This window comes from Zingiber officinale, chromosome 2A (genome assembly GCF_018446385.1).
Source record: "Zingiber officinale cultivar Zhangliang chromosome 2A, Zo_v1.1, whole genome shotgun sequence".
Lineage (NCBI taxonomy): Eukaryota > Viridiplantae > Streptophyta > Magnoliopsida > Zingiberales > Zingiberaceae > Zingiber > Zingiber officinale.
This window is the reverse complement of record NC_055988.1, coordinates 139,599,114-139,626,043: the sequence shown is the minus strand read 5'-3', so window position 1 is coordinate 139,626,043 and position 26,930 is coordinate 139,599,114. Positions and strand designations below refer to the sequence as shown.

The 26,930-nt window shown below is 34.9% G+C and overlaps 1 protein-coding gene across 1 annotated transcript; it reads left to right on the top strand.

Moving 5' to 3' along the window:
* LOC122044036 (myosin heavy chain, skeletal muscle-like) lies at window positions 1–26,930 on the top strand. Its single transcript, XM_042604582.1, has 10 exons — window positions 1–14; window positions 150–282; window positions 371–827; window positions 2,219–2,343; window positions 4,185–4,376; window positions 4,529–4,651; window positions 13,276–13,339; window positions 13,424–16,596; window positions 18,024–18,142; window positions 26,572–26,930. Exons 1-10 carry the CDS (start codon window positions 1–3, stop codon window positions 26,783–26,785), a joined length of 4,614 nt encoding a protein of 1,537 aa, XP_042460516.1. The 3' UTR covers window positions 26,786–26,930.

Below are 26,930 nucleotides of genomic sequence, written 5' to 3'. Positions count from 1 at the left end.
ATGTGTGATTCCTGGTAACGAGTGATTCCCGTCACGTCAGCAATTTGGGAATACAACAAGGAATCAGAAAACCTTGAAAGCCTAAGGTTTTCTACGATTCCGGGGTTATCATATTATTTTTTCCAAAATTACCCACCCACCACAAATAGGCGGGCCTCCTACATCCACGGGAGGACAAGAAGATCCGTGTTATCGACGCGCAGTGCTTTGTGCGCCGAGTGCTTTGTGCACTGCGACGACCTCGCCAAGGAGCTCGGCGGAGTAACCGTCGGAGAGCAGGGGGTCGAGCTCGAGTAGGAGGCTGCGGATAGTCTCGTACAAGTTGAGCTGGCCGAAGAGGCGCTCCGGGTAAGGTATCCTCTGCGGCCAGGATGATGAAATCGCGGCTGCCGCGCACGATTACGTCCTCGCTTCCATCCCCGACCTCCTGCTGCAATCCTTCCTCCATCCCATCCGCATCTTCCTCCGCTCACAGTCCATCACTCTCCCCCTCACCTACGCCGCTGCAGCAGCCGCCCTCCTCCACCTCCCCCTCAACTGCGCCCTCGTCTTCTACCTCCGCCTCGGCATTCGCGGCGTCACCTTTGCATCCGTCTGCACCAATCTCAACCTCCTCCTCCTCCTCGTCCTGTACATCTATTTCTCCGGCGTCCATCGACAAACTACGGCGCTCGATTTCTCCATCGACTGTTTCAAGGGATGGCGTTCTCTGCTCAATTTGGCGATTCCCAGCGCTATCTCGGTGTGCCTGGAGTGGTGGTGGTATGAGATCATGGTCCTCCTTTGTGGCTTCCTCCTCGACCCCAAATCCACCGTCGCCTCCTTGGGTATTCTTATCTTGATCGCTGGGGATCAAGATAAGGGTTTTGGTTTAGCGCTTCCTCATAGGTCAAGGCTCTGGCGAGCCCTCCGGTGCCGAGAACGGACGAGAGGGCGGCTAGGTTACGGATGTTGAGGGGTAGAAGCGACTGCCTGGCCTCGGCCCTTTTTCCAGGGGAGGAGGAAGAGGAAGAGAAGTCACGGGAGAGAAGAGAAGTCACGGCAGGGAAGAAGAAGTCACGGCAGAGAAGAGATAAAAAGATTTTCATTCAATTAAATTAATTCAAAAAGGTAAAGGGTAAATTAGTAAATGTAAAACTAAGTAATTGCATAATCTCAGTTGAACCAAACACCTAATAAGTTATATTATATTTCCCATAACCTTGGTTATATGATTACCTGGTAATCACATAACCAAGGTTATAGATGATGACTTGAACCAAACGCGCCCTTAGGACCACTAGACACCATCCCCTTCCTCCTTAATGGCAGCCCTTGTCCCTAGCAATCCACAACAAATCTCAAACTTTGATAAAAACATCAAAACTTTGTAAAAATACATCAAACACTTATAAAACTTTAACATAATCATTTTGCATGCATAATTACATAAAACATACATAATATGGATTGAATGGTGCAAAAGAAGGGTTTAAAAAAACATTCCTTTGCATTTAAAACGCTCGAATTTCGAATATCGGCGAGAGGAGTCGGAGTGCACAATCGGGGGAAGACTTAGCTTCACTTTTCCTCCTCTGAAATCACATTCTTCTCACTGTTATTTGCTGCTATATTCCACGGCTACAACCCCTCTAAGAACCCTAGGTTTGATGATGAGTTTTTCGAAAATAATACCTAAGGAGACTAGGGTTCTGGGTATTTAAACTTAGGGTTAATTAAGCCTACTAACCTTAGTTAATTAGGCCAAATTAAAGTCAAATACAATCTGTATAAAATGTTAATAATATTAAATTTTTTGAAATTATTTGACTAGTCTACAAGAAGTCGCTTTATTTGTCGAAAATCGATTCTTAACATAAAATAAGCATCAACTTGTAATTAAATAGGAGACCTATAAATTTTTAGAAAATTTCATATTTCAATAAACATATTTTTGAGCCATTAAATAAAATATTTATTTAAATCATTTATTTAAATTATTTTAGCACATTTAAATTCTTCATGTATGTGGTTTATGCGGACTTTTTTTTAAAAAAAAAAATTGGGTGTGTTACAACTCGAACTACTTATTCCTGGTTTTGGAACACTTAAGAGATAATCATCTTTTCCTTGTCCACTGATGAACATCATTACAGATTGTGACCAAGATAATTGTGGCCATTCAGTTTGTCAATGGTAATTGAACTAGAGATAGTTTCTGGTTGAGTTGGGAATCCAGACATCATGGGGAGATTTGGAGCAGAATTGATTATGGAAGAGCTCGCTGAAATCTGCTCGGAGTCCGACATGATTAGCTGTAGGAAGAGATGTTCTGGTCAAAAGAGATGGAAGCGGGTGGTGATGGTTGGGCAGAACTAGATTAAGGGTTAGGGTGGCTCTAATACCATGAAAGTTTTCAAGAAAATATATTTCTTTATTTCAATATCCATATATCCTCTATATACAAATCACATAATCCTACTTAAGGAATCAAAATCTTCTAATTAATTAGAGAGATTTTACTGATTTTACTGCCAAGAAAATCAAATAAAATCAAATTTGCAATAAATAATATATATGTAATAAATCTTCCAAGACTGATTTTACTGCCAAGATTAATTTTCCACATTTAGCATACACCCGAGTTCTAGAGATGTTGCAGTCCTTGCCGAGATGTTATAGTTGGACACTGCAATGCGTTCCTTACAGGGAACAACCTAGCATTAGCATAATAGTTTAATGGATCAATTCATTGACATTTGCCTTAGTTTTAATGCTGGCTGACAACCTAATGCAACCCTCCTACTTTATCCGGCTTGAACATTATATGATCTTTTATCATACCATTATCATGACTAGAAATGATAAGTTTATAATTTATCATGCCATTATATGATCTTTTACTATTAGACGATTCATTTTTTTCACAATATTACTAATATAATACCTTGATTTAGTACTTTACTTAAGTACTTAATTGGTTTTGATAACTAAAGTATATTTTTGTCTTAGCAACAACCATTTGATAAATATTCTTTTGCTTCTCACTGACAAATATAATTGAGTCATTTTTTTAATATCAATATTAATTCATCCATAGATTTTATTTAAAATTAAAAATTGTATATAATATGTCCTTTTGAGTTTCTAAGTAGATCATTTGATTTAACATGAATTAATCTTACATATGATCCTAGTGATCTATATGAGGCAAGTTGAGTCAAAATGTACCTCGACCAGGCTTGCTTATTATTGAGTTTCATTACAAATGAAAAAACCAATCAACAAATGACAAATTTCTAAATATTGATCTTTAAAAATTGCACTGGCTAAAACAGTAGGAAATAGTCGAACAAAAGTAATCTTGTCATAGGAGAGAGCTCATATAGTGAACACCTTAAAGTTGGCTATACCCTTTTTGCACTGATGAATCTTTCCTCAACCCTAATACCTAGCTAGGCTGACCATCTCAAGAAAACCCATCTATTTACTTCAGTATAAATTCCATGTGTCATTCCATCTCAGCAAAAGGGCCAGATTGGCTTTGCCATCTAGATGACCAAATTAAATACTCAAGTTTAGAAACTTTGCTTGCATTTCATTTATTTTGATGGAGAATGCATGCACAGTAGCTTGTTGCTATTGAGGGTGTTGCCATGCTGTTAACCATGGCAACTAAAATGCTGACATCTTGTAGAACTTTTGATAGTGTGCTGCCTGCAAATTATAGTTTGCAAATTTTAGTAAGCTGTCTTAGTTCATAAGCCCCCTTTAATTCGTGTTATCTTTTTCTTCCTTACAATTATTCTTCCTATTATAACAATATTTCTTGACCTTGGTACCAGTAAGATCTTCAGCATTGTTGACTTAAATGTGTGGGTAGATATTCATATTTTTCAATTCATTCCTCAAGGGCGAGTCAAGAAAACATACATATCTTAATTGTTTGGCTATGCATTTTTCTCATGAACTCTGATTAGATTTGAGCCCTATGCTTCCAGATAGATAGATATTCAGACTGGTATTCAATGTTCTCCACCTCTTCTACTGTTTCCTGTCTCATGGTTTCATTGTCTTATTTCACATAGCATTTTATGTTTGCCTTCTTTTATTGAATTTTGTTCCACTCGTTTATATTATAAAATAAGGATTCATGTATGTACAAAGATTGGTCTCCAAAGAGTTACCTTCATTTTGTCATGCAGGTTCCTAAAGGATGGGACAAGCTTTTTCTTTCTATTGTTTCAGTGGAGTCTGGAAAAACAATTGCTAAAACTGGCAAAGCTACTGTGAGAAGTGGAAACTGTCAGTGGACAGAGGCAGAATCTATATGGGTGTCTCAAGATGATACATCAAAAGAGCTTGAAGAAAGCCAGATTAAGATTGTCATTTCACCGGTCCGACTCAAACTTCATTATGTTTCTATATGGCTATATATATGTATGCATTGTCATGTTAATTTCTGATAAAATGCCACAAAGATATCAAGTAGTTTGCACTGAAAAGCTAAAGCTGAGACTATGATGCTAACATGGATTTTTTTAAACAGGCTTCGGCTAGATCTGTGATCATAGGTGAGGTCACCTTAAATCTAGAAGATTTTCTGAGTGCAGGTGACACTGGTCCTCTGTTCCTTCCTTTGCAGAAGTGTGATTCTGGGACAACTTTACAGGTTAAGCTTACTCTGTTTATGAAACAAAACCTCATTTCCTTGTATAATTTGCATCCAATAGAAACTATGAAAATTCTTGATGCATACTGAGACTGCTACATTCTAATCAAGTTTGTTAGATGGAATAAGCAAAAATTTTAATAATCAATTTATCTAGCCTGATTCCCCTTCGTTATTTCCTAGATAAATTCATGAGTTGAATTCCTAGAAGTATATCTAGTAGTTCTCATATTAGAGCTTGCTGCTAGTGTACCTAGTCTTGTCATGTTAGCTCTTCTCTTACTTCCTCTTCTATTGCTAACTGAGGTCCCCCTTTGTCCCATTCCTATGTTGGTACTCTCCCCTCCACCCAACTCACACATGCCAAGACCATGTCGTCTAACACTACTTGATGCTTGTTTTGTTCATAGGAACTTTACATACCTTCTACCTCTCTTTACTTGATTCAATAAGGCTAGGATTAAGTTAGATTGTGTCGTTTTGTTCCTATTTTGTCTACCAAAAGTCAAACATTTAGTTTGGCCAAGATCCAGTCTCATCTCTCGAAGGTTTCTCCTATTTTGTCCACTGGAGAACCTAAAATCCTCTTATCGTGCATAGGTTAGTCTTTATTGGAAACGTCGAAATTTTCACTCTTGTCCTCCTGCATGACCTAATTTTCCATGGAGAAAATTTCAAAATACCCCCAAACATTTTCGCCTATTTTGAAATACCCTAAACTTTTCAAAAATGTTAAAATACCCATGGTTTGAAATATCGTAGCTGCCAAGTGACACGGTCGAAATATATCATTCTAATAAATTTTCAAAACTCAATACTAAACACACATGATCTATTTTATGTTGTTGTGCCAATCCACCCAACACCCTTTGACATGCTATAAAATGCGTCAAAATGAATTGAAATAATGTTTGTTATTTTTTATATATAATGCATTGTCAAAATTGTACCATTCTAGATAGGACATAAAGTTAGATGTTAGAACTTAGGTATATAGTTATATTATCTTCTGTAGGATCGAAATCGATGCTAGAGGGGGTAAATAACTTTAAGAATTTAAAAAATGAGTAGATAGTAATTAAGTTATTTAAGTTATGCTCATGAAGTGATAGTGACAATGAGGGTGATGGTGGTGGATAGAGAGGTGAGTAATGGGAAAAAGTTGTGGAATTCATGTTAGAAAATCATATCCTTTCGACCAATCTCTGACATGGTTTGAATTATCATTCTGTTTTGGGCAACATGGGAAATTATCTCATTTCGTTGATGCACTACAATACATGGTTTGAATTATCATTCTATTTTGGGCAACATGGGAAATTATCTCATTTTGTTGACTGACATGGGTTAAGATTAGAAGAACTTGGCTTTTCTTTCATGATGTGTGAACATTCTACGAATATCTTCTGCAAGTAAGAGGATTTAGCTCTGCTCAACTTGTGAGCATTCTACAAGTGAAGAAGCTTCTTAAGCTTTATGAAGAGCCAATATAGCCCCACAAGGACTCATGAACAATTCTGTGAGGACCATAAAACAAGCGATATAAATTTGTGATCTCATGAATAGTTCCGTGAGAATTGATGAGCTCTACTACCATTTTCATTAGCTTGAAAAATAGCTTTGGAAGGGTTAGAATCTACAACACCTTCTATTGTCTAAGGAAGAAGTTGTAAAGTAGCTCTTTTATGTATGCTGATTGTTTTCATCTTCTTCCTCCACTTCATTTCTTCACCGACACTATTTGTAGGCACTCCAATATGGTATTGAAAGAGTCTTGTTTTGGTGGACTACTAAAACTCCAACATAGAATAAGATTTTTAACTTTGCTTCAGTATAAAAATAAAATAATCAAATTAAACAACCAAAAAAGTAGAAATTAACCCACCTAATTTTGATCCTCTTTAAATCATCCCTTATCTCCCATCTCATAGCTAAAGCAAGTACCAACTACAATTCTTCTTAAAGCTTCCTCCTTTTACTTTACCTTTTGGTATCCTCCTTATAGAAACACACCACTCCCTAAAGCTTTAATCTTTTAATCTTCTATAATTATAATATTAGACCTATTGCAACCAAGGTTCAAAATCTCAAGCTATCCCAAAATTTAGATCTTTGATTGGAACAATACTGTTTTGGTATCATGCCAATGTTTCGATGCTTGGTGTCAGTAATGGATTGGAGTTGAATAAGGAGATAAAATATAGGAAGGAGACATTGTTGAACATGGTTTTAAATCTTATACAATGTCGAACAGAATAATCGAAACATATTATTCCGGTAAATTATCAAAATTCCATACCACTAAGTACAAACAATGTCTCCTTTCTTTGCTTCATCTCCTTCCTGTAACCTCAAATTTGTTACCGACACCATGCATCAAAGCGTCGATACAATACTAGAATAGTATCTTTATAGTTAAAGACTGAAACTACAACACGACTCGAGATTTTGAACCTTGATGGCAAGTGGTATTAGTTTCGGTGATTTACTCAAATAATATATTTCGACAGTTTTGCTCGGCACGATACAAGATTTCAAACCATGTTTGCAGCACCCTTCCCTGCCTCAACCTCTCCATCCATTGAATCATCATGCCTCTTTTAACACTTCCATTGTGTTAATAGTCAATGGTTCAATACCAGTTAGGTCGCATGGCTATCAAACCAATATCACTAGCATTAGTGGCGCTAATACTTAACTTTAACTTCATAAATTATAGCACTATCATTGTCACCATCATTGAAATATCAAAATAATATCTATGTACAGAACAAGGTCATGGATACAACATACTCCATATTTACGACCATTGGCATCACTCCAACCATCCATCAAATTGATGTTGCAATAAGTTTAGATGACTGTAACACATTGTTAGACCCATTATTATTTCATTCTGCATTAGCATCAATAATAGTAACTATTAGTCTATAAACAAGTTCAAAATTAAAGTTACTAAAGAGTGCCTCTAATTGATCACAATTAATTAAAACTTAAAAGTAACATTTAGTATTTGCTTAGGTGGTAAAATCTAAGATTTTGTTGTTATGTGATTTATATGTAATCTTCAGATGTGAGAGATAATCACAAATTGTTTTTAATCTTCATCTTTCCACCTCAACACTTGTCCATTAATGGTTCTCATATACTTGTTAAAGAATAAAGCTTTTATGTTCCAAAATTTTCTACGAACTTATTATCGACTAACACTTCCATAATCTTCAAATTATTGTCACATTCCATACTACCCATCATTTTTCTCATGATCTTTTGATGAAGAAAATGATTAGTGAAGGCCATGAATCTAATAGACTCTACTACTTAGCCGATCACCTCCCTCCAATGCTCTTGTTACTGCCAATATCACTCTATACTAGTAGCACTGTTGGATTGATCATTCTTTTTTTGACTAAATTAAAGAGCTTCTTAGTATTTCACCTTCACTAACTGAGTTCCACTGTAAAGTAAGTGGAGTTTGGTAGGCTTCATTTTGCATCATTTCCTCTTAGGATGTATGGGTTTCTCCTTTTAGCTAGTTCACTCATACATATGGAGTTCCCATCATTGTATTTATAATTGGTAGACTTTGTTACAGTTATTGATGATTAGACATGTATGACATGAGTATTATTGCTAAGAACTCGTGTTTAGGTCTTTGATATATTCCAATCGTTTTTGATAAAATAAAGACACAATTTTACATTTCATTAAAATTTTATGCATTTATAATGTTCATCAATAAATGGAACCAGCTTTTACTTGCTTTTGAACTTCACACAGCATTATCCACTAATCTGCATGTGCATAAACCTCTCAGTAGAATAATATTGATGAACACAAGAATCTACTTTTTGATATTACACTTATTATGATGGTTTATGTATGTGTACCATAATAATATTCGGGAGATATAGTTTGCTATCTAATTAATTGTGTACTTCCATTTGTACTCAATGATAATGGATTTTTTGTATCTTTATCCTCACCAAACTATTTTTTTCATCAAGCTATTTTTCTTCTGGAGTGAGTTTAGAGCTACTCACTGTATCTTTCTCATATATTCTTGAGAGATTGAAAGGAGTATTGAGTACCAAATTCAGAAATAAGGTTTTGTTGTATTATGGTATTGAAATTGCATCCCTTTGTATAAAAATCAAATCTAATTATACCCATTATTTTTAGAGAGATACCTACTAGGTTGGATGATATATCTGTGACTATCAGTCTAGCCTTGTATAAAACTCAAAAACTAGATTAGATTGTTACTGCCAATCCCAAATAGTTGGGCCACACTGCTGCTTGTGGTGGTTGTATACCTTTCCTTGCAAAACAATAATTCATCAGTTGAAGGAGAAGGCAAGATGAATCATTCATTACAATATTACATAACTGTTGTTGATTTATAGTTGATGACCAAGGAACTTATGAATCAGTATATGTTTTAACTTTAACATCAATGTATATATTTGACCAACAACAACTATTTTGTATTTTCTCTTTTGATTGCTCTGTTTTTCATTTACATGCTACAATTCGCTTCAATGGAAGAAGTTTCTAATCGAGTCAGAGGCTTCTTGTTTCCCATATGATATTGAAAAGAGGTTGAAACTGACTACTTTATTTTCAACTTACAGTATTTTCTATCGCATGTGCAGGTCAAGGTTCAGAGTTGTTCCCCGATATCAAAATTCAGGTGTATTGATGTTTTGCTTTATTTCCCACTGTCACTTCAAGTGTTCCTGATGCTATATATTTAATGTAGGGTTGGGAAATCTTTGAAAGAAACTTCTCATTTTGAAGAGCAAGATAATGACGCTGAATTGGATAGCAAGCATGGATCTGACAATATAATCCATAGTAGTACCAATTCTTCCTCAAGGAATCAATTGGGCTACACCTATGCAGATGATATTGGAAATAGGGTAATATTCTCATGCTCAATGTTTATGGTGTAGTTTTCTTAAAAGAGTTAACCTATACCTATCTAGAAAAGAAGGGAAGGCAATTTTCTTAAGGAAATTAATTAACCATGCTTTAGAAGAGAACCTGGAAATGGCAGAGAAATGTGCTTAAATTTAAGGTATTTCAAAATGAGGAATTTTCAGTTTCTGAACTTTTATGTGCCATTGTTTATCGTTTAGCCTGTTTTCTCCAAATCAAGTGCTTGTCTATCAAGAATGTCTGTGTGCCATCCATAAGAGAGCATGTAAGGTTTATGGCAAACACTTTGTTCATTGAAGAAGATTAATTGTTTACATGCTTGAACACTTCAGCCCACAACTGAAAAGCAATAGTTGTTTCTCAATATCTTCTTCTTCCAAGAACTACTTTTGACTTTTTATAAAAATACTGTAATTTTTTATTTGAATATTAGTTAGATCCATTCACTTGCCTCTATGTTACTTTGCATCTTTCTTGAGTCATTACAATGCTTCACGACACATCTATAGAGACTTCTAGATGATCCTTTTCCTGAATTAATACTCTATTTAAAAGTACTCTTCCTATTGTCAGGCTGAACTTTACTAATTAGCATCTTGAACTTTTTAATAATGCAAAATGTGCAGTTGGGATACTAGTCCAATCCAATATGCCAAGGCACTTGGATGGAGGACCGCTATAATAGTTAAGCATACCCATGGCTAGGAGAGCATCACACTACTTAACCATGTCAGACTAGGAATAAAGTTACTTTTTCCCTTCATGACTCACTGCTTCTAGCATGCAAGAACCCCACTTAAATTTTGGGACGATGCCATCCAAACTTCAGTCTAACTTATCAATCATTTACTCACCCAAAACTCTATAACCACCCTCCCAATTACACGTTCTTATGTATCTTTGGTTACATATGTTATCCCTCATTACAATCTTACATTAAGCACGAGTTAAAACCCATCTCTCAACAATGTGTTTTTTTTTTTGTTATAGCAATTTGCATCATGGGTACTATTGCTTGCATATATTGGCATGGATATATATTACCTAATACATTTTTGATGAGTCTGTCTTTCCATTTGCATTAGCTACCACATTCCATTTGCACCAGCTACCTTAGGCACCCCTTCTAAGAATAGGGGCAACTTTCTAATACCACTGAATAGTACACTAGAATCTCCATAAGTTGCTCCTAAAAATACAATGGGGTTTAGGTCTTGCTCCATCCTTACTAATTTATATAGACTCAACTGCTAATAATGACCCACTCTCTAGTCTTGAATTCTCATATGATACTCCTCGTCACATACTTCCTCTAAGTGACACTTATGCATAGTCTTCACCATTTGCCACTCGATATCTTCTCCCACGAACTCTAATGGTTTCTTCAAGATCTATTGAACCAACTTATTTTATGTAGGAAGTCAATAACCTAATTTGGCGTGCTGTAATGGCTACATAATTTGATATTCTTTTTCGCAATGAAACGTAAAGCTTAGTTTCGTGTATTCCCTCTATAAATGTTGTGGGCTCTAAATGAGTTTACCGACTCAAGTTAGTATCAATGACTATTAAACGTTATAAAGCTTGCCTCATGGCATAAGATTTTAGTCAACAACCGAGTATTGGCTTCACTGACACATTTAGTCTAGTCATCAAAGTTATGATGGTTAGATTGTTACTATTTATAGTTGTTACCTCCGATTAGCCAATACTATAATTAGATGTTTCTAATGTCTTTCTTCACACTCAGCTTGATGAAACTGTGTTTATGGAACAATAACTTGGATTCATCATCCCATAACTTCCAATACATGTTTGTCAACTCAAGAAATCTATATATGGTATTTAGCAAGCATCTTGTGCATGATTTCACACTGAGGGATTCTTTGCCGAGTAACTTTTCACTATTCTACAAATGTAATGAAAAATTTATAATTTTTTTTTCTTATTTATGTGGATGATATTCTAATATAGTAATCAAGAAGACATCATTGCTTTATTTCATCTTTAGTTTTCTATTCGAGATCTAGGCAATGCTCGCTTTTTGCTTAGCATTGAGCTTCTTTCATGTTTCAAAGGTTATCTCCTCTCTCAGAGCAAATATATTAGTGGACTTCTTCAGTGAGCTAAAATGGATAGTGCATATCCCATCTTTATACTGATTGTTGAAGGTGGTTTCTCTACACCTTCATCCTACCCTGCTATAGCTGACCCTCAAATCTACCAAAGCACTATTCGTGCCTTAAAATATGTCACCATCACGCAATCCAACATTGCTTCTATCGTCAATTGTTCCTGTCAATTTATGCATGCTCTTACTGAACATGGAAGGTGTTAAAAGGATTCTTCACTATCTCAAAGGCACTATTTTGCATTGTTTTTTTTTTTTTTATTTCCGGTTCTCGTTAGAATTAAATGTCTATAGTGATGGAGACTGGGTAGATCTCTTAAAGATAGACTTTCTACTAGTGGGTATACAATATTTTTTTGGTGTAACCTTATTTCTTGGCTTTCTAGGAAGCAGCCTACATTATCACTCAAGTTTTGGGGCTGAATAAAAAACTATAGCTAATGCAATATCCAAAATTACTTAGCTCCAATCCTGTCTTTCGAAAGGACATTTTCCATGAGTGCTACACCCAAAATTTGATGTGACAATTATAGAGCAACATATCTTGTTGCAAATCATGTTCATACCAAAACATGTGGAGATTGATTTTTATTTTGTCCAAGAACATGTAGTAGTTCATTTCATATTTTTTTTATTGAAGATAAAATTGTTGACATATTTACCAAACCATTATATAAATAGTGATTTAACAAACAGACAATCAAACTCAACATCCAAGAAATCTTGTTGGGTTTGTCGGGGTAATGATAACAAAAATACCATTGCAAGATAATGATCTCAAATTGATTTTAATCTGTGGATTTATCATATTCACTGTTATAATCATAAACACTATGATTCTTACTGATTTTATAATTGTTTATCATATTTAATAGTTAATACTTTTCCATATAACATTTGGACAATCAGTATAAATAAGCCTACTAAGCTGCAACAATAATCATCCAAAATTAATTACTTTTTATTAACTATTTCATCAATTGTCACACTTATTAATCACCAGTCATTTACAATCTTACCACATTTTCATCCTAGATCTACAATATAACTTCTTTACATCTCACCACATGTTACACAGTAGGTAATAGTTGCCCACTTCCCCTCCTTTTTTTAATGTTTTATCTACTTCTCATGACTGGTAGATGGAATTAAAGGATGATTCATTGTTACAGAATCTTGCTATCTTTGTTGGTTTCGAACATTACTAGCTGAGACAAGATCTTTCTCAGTCGATTCCATCAAAACTATGTTGGCATGGGTAGACAATGATATTTAGCTATGCCAACACGGTATCAATATTTGTTGGCTATCGATGCATTTTGTTCGTTACTGATTTATATTGATGAACACTTGAAACCATGATTGAGATGCATGACAAGTTGGGTAGTTATCCATTCAATTCTCTAATATCAAAGATAATCCTGGTCTTATTTATGTCTGAAACATCAAGAAAAAATCTGTGCCTAATCCTGTTCTTATAACTGAGAATAAGATAAATCAATATAAGATATATGCTACATGTTATTTTCTGATTTTTCTATGTCTGTCACAGCAAATTTCTTATTCTTACACATTCTCACTGATAATTTCTATGGTAAGTTTTCTGACTAAAACTGGTATTAGTAACTTAGTATTTCTTGTTTTACTCTCATCAGGTAATCATATTTTGGAACTCTTGCTTAAACTAAGTTCCTATGTAGATCTGATATTTTGTCCTCAACCTGATGATCTAGACCTCATCGCCTGTGGTCAGCATGAATCTTTAAGATCGAATCAATCATCTTTCAGCTCCAGTGCCTCAAGTTCTTCACTGCATAATCAATGGGAAGACACGAATGCACATACTTCTGAAAGAGTAGTGATGGGATCATCAAGGCCATCTGACTCTTCAAAGGATCTCCTTCAAACTGCTGAAGAGACTGAGGAACTCCGTGATGAGGTTAAGATGTGGGAGGGACAGTCTCAACAGTTGAAACTTGATCTTGAGAGTTTAAAGGAAGAAATTTCTGAGAAAGCTATGCATCAGGCAAACCTGGATAAGCAGCTTTCAGCTACAAAAAGGGAGCGTGACTCTTTATTGAAAGAAGTTGAACAACTGAAGGTGGCACTTGAGAACTCAATGTCAAAACAAACAAATATTGGCAGTTTCAAAAATGAAAATTCTGCTCATGCTCTGAAGGAATTGGAGGATGAGCTGAAGTTTCACAAAGAATCCAATGCTAATTTAGCTCAACAGTTGAAACAAGCACAAGATTCGAACATTGAATTTGTCTCAATTCTTCAAGAATTAGAAGAGATCACAGAGAAACAGAACTTGGAGATAGCTAGTCTTTCACAACAGAGCTGTCTAGATGGACAAGAAAAACACGATAGGATTCCAAAGTCTTTGGACAACGAGGCTGAATGCAGGGGAGAGATGCTAGGTATTAGAACAAGTAACTCTAATCTAGAAATAGAAATTGAGACCCTCAAAAACAAAATACAGGAGTTAGAGTCAGATTGTGCTGAGCTAACAGAAGAAAACTTAGATATGATGTACAAGTTGAAGGATGCTGGGAAAGGAAGTCCATCACAAATTTGTAGGTCTAAAGAATCTCGTGATGAAATTTCAGATGACAATTGCAAGTATGGAAATGTCTTGCTTAAATCTCGAGCACGTGAACTTGAGGATGAGCTCAAGAGGAAGGAAGCTACAACTGCAACATTGTCAGCTAAGTTCAAAGACCTTGAGAATGTTTCTGCTGATCTTGAGATAGAACTACAACATTATAAGGACAAAACAAGTGACCTTGAGGCAAATCTTTGTCAAATGCACAAGGAAATAGAAGAAAAGAACTTTGAAATATCCAATCTACACAAAAAGCTTAAACTAAATCTTGAAAATGACTACTCTAGTATGCAAATTGTGCTTTCTGAAATGAATAACCAAGTTAGTCTTGCTTTAGCTCAAGCAAAAAGCTTGCACTTGAAGGATAGCTCTATTGCAGATAAGGATTTTGATTGTAACTGTGATGAAAACCCTTCAGATATTCTGAGTCAGAAGAGTCTGGTAGAGGATATCACTAAAAGTTTATTTGAACTAAATTCGCTACTAAAGAAAAAGGAAACTAAAAGTGATGGAAATAGAGAGGATGAGATCCAATCTACCTTGTTGCTAAAAGAACAGGAGATAGATAGATTAAAATCTTCTAGTAAGGAGCTTGAAGATCTTATTTCCATCCTTCAGCAAGAGAAATTTCAACTGGAGGAAGATTTGACTTCTTTACAAAAGCAAAATGATGAAATGTCTAAACTTTTGGAAGATGTGGAGAATGATTTAGAAGAGATTACCGGTAGCATGGAATTTCATGTTTCTGCTAATAAGAATCTTGAGAAAAAAACAGAGGAACTTCAAAATTGCAAAATGGAACTAGAGTTGCAAAATTCTGAGATTGAACATGAAAATATCAAATTATCTGAACGTGTAGCTGGTTTAGAAGCCCAACTAAGATTTCTAACAAATGAGAAAGAATCCTACAGATTAGAGCTGGAGGATACTAGATCACTTGTTGTGAATTTAAAGGATGATGTTGAACAACATAAAGGTCAAATGGAGATGCAGAAATCAGAACTAAAACAAAAGGTTCAGGAGACACAAAAGCAGTTATCAGAAGCCCTGGAGGAGTCTGATGTCTCAAGGAGATCAAACTCAAAATTGGCAGCTACAATTGAGAATCTTATGGAAGAGTGCCGCACACTTCAGACACTAATTGGAGACTTGAAGAGACAAAAGACGGAATTGCATCAACAAATTATACATCTTGAAGTTGAATTAAGTGAATCAAGAAACAAGAATTTTGATTTTCATGACAAAGTTGATGTTTTAGAATCAAAACTTTCTTCTCTGCAAAAAGAAATAGCATCTAAGGAGAAGGCACTGCTCTTGCAACTTGATCGATTTCTTCATGATCTCAAGGAACATGAAGAAAAAGTAGGTAATGTGAATATTTTATTAAAACATATTGAAATAGAGAAAACACTAAAAGTTGAGAATCTTGAGAAAGAGATAACTAATCTTACTTCACAAATGTCAGTGAGTGAGGATGACAGAGAAAATCTAGCATTAGATGCAGTGCATGAAGCATCCGTCCTTTGTGCAGATAAAGCGAGGCTTGAATGTAGTCTTCAGGAAATCAGTTCAAAAGCTAAATTTTATGAGGCTGATTTACAGGCAGTGCAGAAAGAGTCCAAGAGTAAGATTCAAGGGTTAGTTGATTTGCTTAATGCTTCTAAGCAGAGTGAGGAGATGTTAATGGCTGATATTGAGCAAATGAAACAAGTACTGGGGGATGCCAAATCAAATGAACAGAAACATAGAAAAATAGTATATGATTTAGAATTGAAGAACAAAACTTTGGAATATGAAAAACAACAGACAATGGAAGAAATTTCCGAGTTAAAGTTTCAGTTGCAGAAACTGTCTCATCTTCAGAATACAATTTTGGCTCTTGAAAACTCTCTTGATGAGGCAAACTGTGAAAAGCGAAAACTGAAGGAGTTATTGAAGTCAGCAACAGAAGAACATGAAGAATTGATGTCAGAGAAAGTCTCTTTGACTGAAAAGATTTCCAACATGGATAAGACTTTATGTGACAGTGAAGATGATAGGCGAAGAAGGATTGCCTTGCAAGAACAACTTATGAGGCTTGAGAATCTCTTATCAATTAAAGATGCATCTTGTTCAACAGAAGTGGAACTGAAAAATGAACTTAATCAGTTCAAGCGAATAAACAGTGAGTACCACAGAAAGATTCAAAATCTTGAGGAAGAGAATCTTGAGTTGACGAACAAAGTGCGGTCGATGGAGTCTCAAGATGAAATTACTAATAGTGAGGTATTGCATGTACTTCACCATCATACTCTGAATATTTACTTTAACCTAGAGAAACACTTTCTTTAATTGAAGTAGATTTTAATATAATTCACAAAATTATTATTTCTAGAAAGAAGCTAGCTTGACTTAGACGGAATTAGTACAGTGGCCCAGTTATACTCTAAACTGATTTTGTAGAACTTGTAAATATAAGATTGCATTTGAATGCATTAACAAAACTTTTGGGTAACATCTTGACACTAAGTGTTCTGTAATGAGTATAGGAGCTAGAAATATGCTGCAGACAATGAGGAAAATATATAAAAAAAAAAGTCAAAATGAAAGAAACAATGACCAAGCTTCAGTGACCTGTTTCACTTTAGAATCTGGAATTCATCTATATTTTCAACTAAGATGCAGTTCTTGTTTGACCTCACATCACCAAATCCTTACTTGCATGTGTTTATCTAATCAGTTTGGTTATCTACACATACCTGAACTGTTCAAGATGACTGGTTGGTTCGCTAGTATTCTTGTACTCTCTACCAATGTTCTGGTCAGATTTAGGTAGCGCAGTGTTTTATGATATGATAGAGGGTCAATGAAAAACATTAATGGGCCACCAGCCAATCCAATCTGCCTCAGTCACACTAGGATTAAGAAAACGTAAGATGCCTACACCTTTGATTGGTAAATGTATAGTGACTCTGCTTAACAGTATTTTATAATTTTGATGGTAGAACTCTTTCAAAGATAAAAACTAGTAGTGATAACCAGATAAATCTCTTGAAACAAATTTGGTACAATTTGATCATTAAGATGACTGAGACTTCACTTACAAAAATGGAAACTTTGTACTGCTATTCTTTTGCCAATCAAACTTGCCCATGGTTTGAAATGACAAACTTTGTGTATCTCATTTTGTATATTCTGAAAATATTTACCTATTTCAGATATACCATTAATCCTCAGTCTGCAAGCAATTTAATGTAGAACATTAACCTTTGAAGCAGACTATTTTCATTATCTTTACATGCTTTCAAACAGAGGGATAATTTTTTTAAATATTATTTTTCTATTAGTTTCTGTTGATAGCAAATAATTTTTTTTATTTGTATCTTTATTTTTTTCACTCAATAGCATCAACAACTTTGCAAATTAGTTTGTTGCAATTTATGGAGTCCAAATCTTTGTTTAATAGAATTAGATTGAGTAGACATTTTCTGGTTATTCTTTCTTCGACCCTTTTCCTTCAAAACTGTTGATAGGAATGTAGCTAGCTGACTTATTGAGCTACCATAACTAACAGGGATAAAGCTTAAGAAACATCTTGCACTTGGTTAATAGATATAATGGTCTCTCATAGGCAAAGAAGCTAACTAATATTATTTGTAGAAAACTATATTTGGTAAAGAATAATAACTTAATGATCTATTTGCATTTGTTAGAATGAAAAAGTCTCACCAGGCCATATTCAAAGGGAATGTGCCAGTAATAAAGTTGTACGTGCCAAAGGACAAACTGAGTCTTCGGAGGCAAATAACACACACAAAGATGGACTTATACGGTAAGCAGTGTTACCCCTCTGTTTTCTGGAAATTATGTAATTTCCTGCTTTCATATTGTTTGATATACTGTTTAGTGGTTATTTACCAATCTGATGTATTCCTTCATAATGAAATTAACTAATAAAATACCTAGACACTCAGGATGCTGTTCAACTAGCCATGATAATCAATTCTTATTCGAATAGCTACTATCATATATCAAAAAATATTCTATACAACACTTGCAGGGTTTACACAAATAGTGTCACTGATTGCCCCAAATAGTGCATAAAAACATAGATTCAAGATAGCCAATGATGTTTTTCACTGTTATAGCACTTTGTAATTAAGCATGTTTGTCATTATTTTTCTTTCAAAGCATTAAGCATGCTTGTCATTTTTTTTTTCATTCAAAGCAAATTGCATCTGTAAAAGGGTGACTAGTTTTGGCTATTTGTGCAAACTTTTCTAGGAGTACATAAGTAGTTTCAACAAAATCATGCACATTTAAGTATAGCCATAAAAATACTTTTGTTCCAATTGAAATCACCAAGGGCTCACATTTCTAATACAATTTTGGTACAAAAGGAAGTCTAGTGAAATTGTTGTTTAAGCCTGTAATGGTGATGGTTAATACTTGATAGAATTTATAAGGACAAATATCAATATGGATATGTAGATTTGTTAATGATGTTGATGTTGTGATTGTGAGGGGTATATAGTCGAAGGAGCTAGAGAGGGTGAATAGTGAATGTCTTTGAAATTTATAGCTAAAAGAATCTTGCTAATTCCTTGGCAAGGTAAATTTAATCTAAAATGCAACAAAAATAAATATAACAAGAAGGAAAAAGCTAACATTTCAATTTATGTGGTTCAATAACTTCTAGACTCCTATTTTATGCCTTATGATTCATCGGTGGATCACTCCCGAATAACCACTATGTTTTCTCCTTCTCGAACAATTTCCAGAGGTGGAGAAACATCTTACAAGCTCTTGGTTTTAAAATGGGCATAAGAAGAGTTACAAGGAGGCTCAGAATGCTTGCAATATATCTAGGAAAGTTAGCTCTTAAACAATCTCCTTAACCTGCATTTTGTAGCCTTTATTCATCTAGCATCTCTTGTTTGTGATTGTTCTTCTGTGTTAACATTGATCAGTCGACTATAATGCTCTATCAACTAATTGATGATGCACTATAGTCGTTAGCCAATCTGACCATTGTCACACAACTTGTTCCCATCAACAACTCTCTTTATCTTTTTTATTGTAGCAATAGTCAATTTCAGATGATCCCAAATCAGTCAATGGCTATTACCACAAGACAAATAGAAGCATTTTGTTTGATAGTTGAAGCCCTTGAGTTGAAGGGGAGCCTTGGCACAACGGTAAAGTTGTTGCCATGTGACCAAAAGGTCACGGGTTCGAATCTTGGAAACAGCCTCTTGCAAAAAATAAGGTAAAACTGCGTACAATGGATCCTTCCCCGGGACATCGCATGGCGGGAGCTTCATGCACCGGGCTGCCCTTTTTTTTTTAGTTGAAGCCCTTGAGTTGACTTAGCCACCAATTGATTGAAGACACCCTTTAGTTAACTAATACATAGAATACAACCATCCTAATTATTGAGTTCGTTTATGTTGAGATCTATTCTCCCAGGTATATGTTCTCTTAGCACTCAACTGACTAAGAGTTATACTTGTTCCTTGAGGTCATCTTTCGTCATGCTACTTGTCCCTCGGATGCACCCGAGCCCTCAGCTCAATGTGTCATTGACCTCAAGTCATTAATTGATCTTGGTCGCATCAAGTGGTTTCCTTGTGTATTTCTTTAAGTCCTTTATGACTCAAATAATATATTAAATAGAATGATCCTAATTTAAACTATTTATTCAAACATGAAAATTAATGATTGATCTCAATCACCTAGAGGTTGATTGTGCTAGCAGATAAGACCTCTATTGAGCTTTTTGGTGGCAAATCAACCATGTTGTTTCCTTATAGGTGATAATTTCATATAGTTTTGTATATAAGGGCCTATGACTATCAAGGCAAAACTTTTCTGAATAGTTAGTTTATGGTTCAAGTTTTTGCACCTATATGGTCTTTCACTGTAGGAATCATCTCTGTTTGCCATCATTTTGTAATTAATAGTTCTTAATGTTCAAGTGTAAGCACCTAAGAACGAAATTTAGCAATTGGTTATAGTAAATTGTTGACCAATTAATTCCTCATAGTTTCACACTCTTTCTTATGGCCTATTTTCCCTACATTATGCTATATTTGCAGATTACCTAAGCAATTTTAGGTAGTAAAAAGGAATATGCTAATTTGATCTCTTTAAACCCTTCAAAAATTAAGGTTTTGAACTTAGGAGTTGAGCAAATGAACTAGCAAAAGAATGTCTTTAATCGACGTTAGGAATATACAGTTAGCATGGAAATTTTAAATTGGCTTGCATTGGCAAATTTTGATTAGAAGTAATGGGTGAAGATCAGTTGATACTTTCAACATGGTTTACATGCTTTTCCTTTGGGTGAGATGAATCGGCCCGTGGAGACATGGCATTGAGAAATGTTGAAACCTTGGCACATGTGTATAATGTCACAACAAATCTAGAGGTTAAAAAAAATGATTAAACCTAGGATGACTGGCTCGACTCACAGATGTGCTAGATTTGTGAACCTAGGAGCGCTAGGAGTGAGCAACTCGTCTTTTACCACATTATAAAGTGAGCCATGAACTGAAGAATCACTTTGTCTTCATCATCCAATGGGTTATTTCCTCATAAAAGTGAGTTTAAAGTTATATTCATTCAACAAGTGGAATAATGACCATTGGAGAGGAAGGTAAGAGGCACGATTTAAAATTTTAAGGCGTGCCGAGTTTCGATTAATGACCAAAATAATGTTAGTACTTTTTTAAATATAAAATATATTAGTTAAAAAAGCTAATTTAAGGTAAATTGAAGTCCACCAAGGAAACATGACACGCGGTTTTAAACTTAATTTAATTTGAATATATTTTGAACAGTTTAAATTTAAACTGAATTAATAAAAAAAAAAAGGACAGCCCGGTGCACGAAGCTCCCGCCATGCGGGGTCCGAGGGAAGGATCCATTGTACGCAGCCTTACCCTGCTTTTTGTAAAAGACTGTTTTCAAGATTCGAATCCGTGACCTTTTGATCACATGGCAATAACTTTACCGTTACGCCAAGACTCCCCTTCTTAAACTGAATTAATATATTAAATAATTTAGTTCATTAGTAGTATATTTTATAAAGTGAAAAATTATATTATATTTATTTTTCTTAATAATCTGTGTCTTATATCCTTAAAGATTTTTTTTTTCTTTATGTTTACCATATGAAGAGATTAAGGTGAAAATAAATTAACCATCCTTAAAGAGGTTAAAGAAGTTTTTTTTCTTCTTTTGTTTACCTTCGTGGATGGATAGAGGGGGGAAGATTAATGAACAAAGGAAGGAAAAAATTAACAAGGAGAAAAATTAATGGATGAAAGATAGATGAAAGAGGCAAAAAAATTAAGAAGGAAAAAATAGCAAGGGAAAGAAATTACCTGCTAAAAAAATAAAAAATCCAGTCTAAAATTTAAAAAAAAAAATGTCTGCAAGGTCACAACATCCATCATGACCTCGCAAAGGCAGCCACTAGGAGATGGTATCCACTGCGAGTTCGCAAGTCCACTATGAGGCCGATGCCAGTGTCGGTCGACGAGTGGAATAATAAATTTTACCAATGGCGACCAACACGAGTAAAACTTTACTAAGAGGTACAATTTATTGAAGTTATTTCTTTGGAGAGAGTGGAAAAGAGGAGAGTAAAAAGAAATGAAAATGACAAAATATTTTCATTTGTAATCTCTATCTCCGACCCAAGTTTCTATACTTCAAGTTTGTTGCTTGTAGCTACTTGCTACTTGCAGAAATGGAGAGAGAGCAACATCAAACTTCCCATATTCTATAAGAACTCCTTCAATAGCTCTCTTTGACATCACCATGTTCATCATCGTCTTCCTTTTAGGTGTCATTTATAGTTCCCTTACAATTACCATCAAGTACCTAGCCTAGTCCTCATCAATTGCAATAATGTAAAGCTCAAAGGTGTATTGTAATGAGGAGGACGTGGGAGTGATCACACCTCAATTGACCCCTCTTCTTAAGGATGGGAACACTCATTCCAAATATGCACAATTCTATCGGCATGCGCTTTGTGTCATTCATCAGATTCTAACACTGAAGCACTAAACATTGCTCATGATATATCGACATTCAACAATTATGGATACAAGAGCAACACACATAGAAGTATATAATGAAGAAGAATGATATGTTACAATGTATATGACTAAAATAACATCAAATTAGTCATAAGGTTTAATGCAAAAAGACAAAGTACAATAAGTTCTATAAACATATAAGTAAATGCAAGCAATAAATAGCAATGCATTGACTGAAACTCTCCAATCATGCAAAACTTTAAAACTCATAGCAACAATCCAGAGCAAAGATAATAGCTGCCTAATATCCTAACTGGACTTCCCTATCACCTGCATAAGTCTAATTTAGAGGCAAACATAAGAAAATGATATGAGTTGGTAGGAGGGTTTCACAAGATGTCCAAGCAACGGGTAGAGAACAAATATATAAGGTAAATAGAGATACCTTGATATATTCATATATTGCAAGCCCAACCATCACTATAGTCATAGAATGTTTGACTTGTACATCATGTAATACTCCATGCTCGATGCAAATTACTCATAATCATCATTAAAAGAGTGAAATACCATAATGACCTAAAGGGATCTCTAGCATAAAGTCATCAGTAAAGCATACAATCCTTGAGTTAGGCACCAATAACCTCCTAGTTAGCCATCAACGAGCTAAACTATCACACACCTCAAAATATTCACAAATTTATATGATACTCTAGTTAGGCATCAATGACTTGAATCGTCATATGACTGCCCTGTTAATATTTTTGAAGTCACATGATCTTTAATAGGAATCAATGGCACTGATAGTCTTATGCCCTTCCATCAATGCTCAAAGGCATTTCACTAACCAAGTTAAAAGCTTCTCAGATAAATCCAAAATGCATATAACTCCTCTCATCATACCCTAACTCATCTCATGGTTCAAGTATAACAATTATATTATAGCTTCTTCATTTTAGGGTAATGTGTATCCGTACCACATGTCTAGTAATATGTAACAACAAAATTCTTTAGATATGCACCATTATTAGCAAAAGGGCAGCAATTAAACATTCACCAACTTTAGCAATAGGAATAACATCACTTAACATACAATAGCAAAATCATAAAGATACTCTAAACATGTATCAAGATAAATTATATATCAAATAGAAGATGCCTAGATGACCATCACTATAATCATGCAAGATTCAATCGATACTTCATTTACAACTCTATGCTTAATATTCCACTTGTTGTCAAGTCATGTGATCCCAATTTAGGAATCAATAGTCATTGTTGTCACACTCCAACTAGAAATTGATAGCCCGAACCATTACATGTGTAATACTCCAGAAGTTTTTGATACCCTAGTTAGGCAACATGAGTTGAATTGTCATGTGCCTCGAAATATTATTTAAGTCATGATATTCCAGTTAGGCACCAACAACTTGAATCATTTTGTGCCTGTCAACATCTCTAAAGATACATAATTCCCTTAGATAGATATCAATAGCCTAAATGTCATATGCCCTTCATATTCCTAAAGTCGTGCAATACTCTAGTTAGCCATCAACAACCCAAACCATCACATGCCTATAATATTGCTCAAGTCACATGATACTTAGATAGGCATTAACAACTCAAATAGATTGTATATCTCATAAAATCCTTGAAATCTATGATACCGTGGTAAGACATTACTATGATACCTTGGTTAGACATCTTAACCTTTATCATCACACACACCATCATATTCTTAAAGATAGATGAACCTCAATTAGAATCAAAGGTACAAATAGTCATCTGCCTTGCCAATACCTAATGCATTCTAATCACTAGGTTAAATCTTCATGGATTAGTTAAAAAAGAATGTAACTCCTCCCATTAGACTATAACTCATCTCGTGCCCTTCGTATAACAATTACACTACCGAGTCATCATGTTAGGGCAACATGTCCCTGTACAACATGTTAAGTATGACATCGTGTAATAATAAAAATCGATAGACATGCATTATCATTAGGAAAAAGGAAGTATTCGGCATGCATTATCAACCACAACATATATAACATCACCTAAAATAATAAAGATACTCTAAGCATAGATCAAGTAAATGGTAAGGAAGATAAGTATAAATGTTATTGTTCAACTATTTAGAATGACACTAGTGAAAGAGCTGAAAGGGTAATGAGTAACATTACAACTTGTACCCGTACAAGTTGTTACTCCTATGGTAACGTTAGGGCTTACTCACAATCTCTCTTATTTGTATAATCCCCACCATTGGTACAATCAAACACCATGCACACTCAATATACACCTTTTAACCAACCTACAAGGCCTTAGATAAGGAAATTGACCCTCACAACATGATTGGGTGGAGCTCCTTATTGATTGTGGTGATATAACGCACTAAAAACTGTCTCTTTTGATCAATCCTTCCCAATGACTCATTGCTATTCACTTAATCCTCTAGCGCAACATATACGCTTCTAAAAAAGTAGGGATCTAGCTCTAAAAGAGGGTTTGTCAACAATGAAATATTGATTTAAAAATGATGTTTTTATCTCCTTGTAATTTTGTTGTCATAAAACAAATTGAACGAATCTTGTGGAAAAATATTAATGAAAAAAACACCAACTTTTTGGTCCCTTGACAACTAGAAGGTGAAAGCTTAGCCAAAGAAGGATAAGGAGTAAACAACTTTTGGCTCGCTAATGCTTGTTTCTCATTGTCAAGGCCACCACACCATTAGTGAGGTCCCAATATGCTTCAGACAAAAGGACACTAACCAAGTAGGGGGATCAACTCCAAATACTTGGAGTGGAAGAAGAAAAAACATGGTCTATAGCTTGGGGAGGGTAATTGTATAAGTAAAGGATTTAGATAGCTATCTCAAACTCCCCAAATTGTGGGCAGCATGGCAGTTCTTCCTAAATATCGTCAATAATCTTCACGTATCAAGAGAGATAACTATAAAGATTTCCAAATTAGGCAAATGGAAGAAGCTTATAAAGATGGAAGGTAGCAGTGAGTTTTCAAAATAAAGAGGATTATTGTTGGATTTCCAAATCAAGAGATGAAATTCCTCCCTATCCAAATTTAGAGGAAGATGGTGTTGGCCATTCAAATTAGAAGGGGAGAGGGAGGAGACCAATGGCCATGCAAGAAAGGAAAAGGATAACAAGATTGTAAAGCGGAATAAAGTGAGCAGGGAGGAATGACCACGTGCAGTTGGGAGAAGTGCGGATTAAATTTAATTAAATTCTCTTTCTCCTTGTTAAAGAGTTTGATTTGGTGTATCTAAACTGCTTGGTTCACTTTGATTTTACTTGTTCTGCCTTGATTTGAGCTTAGTTTGAGCTGAAGTCGCATATGATTCTAATTCATTGCGTTGTTAAGACAAATAGAAACTCAATTTTCCAGAACTAAAGCGAATTTATCCTTCATTCTAGAAAAATCTTATTATCTTTTTTAATTTTCCATAAAAACTAACTTATAACATCAAATTAGTCACTTAAAGCAAAAGATTAATTAGTCCCTCATACATGTAAGATCCAACTTATATATTATGTATCATTTCATAATATTATAGGACCATGAAGGACCAACTAGAAAGGAACCAACAACCAGTCAAAAAATCTCACAACAACGAACTCAAATTAATTAATTAGATTCAGGTGCATGTGTGTGCTATGTAGTTAATGTGTTAAATATGCAACGGAGATAAGTAATAGTAATCTCGGTACTCAATGTGGTTCGAAGAGCCTCCTATTCCATGCCCGTGTTCTGTCTGGTGCAACACTTTTTCAAAGAAAAAACTCATCATAAAATTGGTTGAGCTAAGGGTACTCTTACAAGTATTAGTGAATTTAAAAATTCTGAACCACCTTATATACAAGTTCCCTCTCAGTTAAACTTAAGGATCTTAAATGCATATTATCTTATATGACTAAAATATTTAATTATAATCTGATAACACTCGTTGGACTAGTAGAACTGCTTACTTCTCATTTAGACTTCCGAGAGAAAAATGGAGGCCTTTGTTCTCATGCATAGCAAATAGAAAAAGGCACAAGTCCGTACATCCAAAGTTCCTTATTATTATTATTACTATTTATCTCCAATTTTAACTTGTGCAGGAAATAAATGCTACGTTAATCAAGATAAATGGTTGTTAAAGCATCCTTCGATATGATCAAATTCCTAACTTATGATAAACTTTGTGCAGAGGCATTTCTCAGAGTCAATCTGAAGACGTTGAAGCCCTCAAGAAAGTTATCAACGACCATGCAGATAAAATCTCTTCTTTGGAGTCTGAACTAAAAGATATAAGAGAGAAGTATCTTCATATGAGCCTCCAATATGCAGAAGTAGCGGCTGAACGTGAAGAGCTGGTAATGCAGCTTAAATCTGCCAAAAAGGAAAGAAGATGGTTTTCGTGAACTTGGTTGTTCTGACTATTGTTCATCATTTTCTTTCCCATGGCATTTATTTTGTGACTGCCATCATAATAGGGATGAAAATGTTACCACCTTACTCTAAATTTATGGTAGATAATATAAGTAGGTGCTCTCTGACAAAACAAAT

Bases quoted from the DNA above. Each gene is read 5' to 3' on its own strand.
- LOC122044036 (XM_042604582.1), top strand. The intron at 4,652-13,275 runs GTTAAGCTTACT...TGTCTGTCACAG, and splicing joins ATTCTGGGACAACTTTACAG to CAAATTTCTTATTCTTACAC. The intron at 18,143-26,571 runs GTAAGCAGTGTT...AACTTTGTGCAG, and splicing joins CACAAAGATGGACTTATACG to AGGCATTTCTCAGAGTCAAT.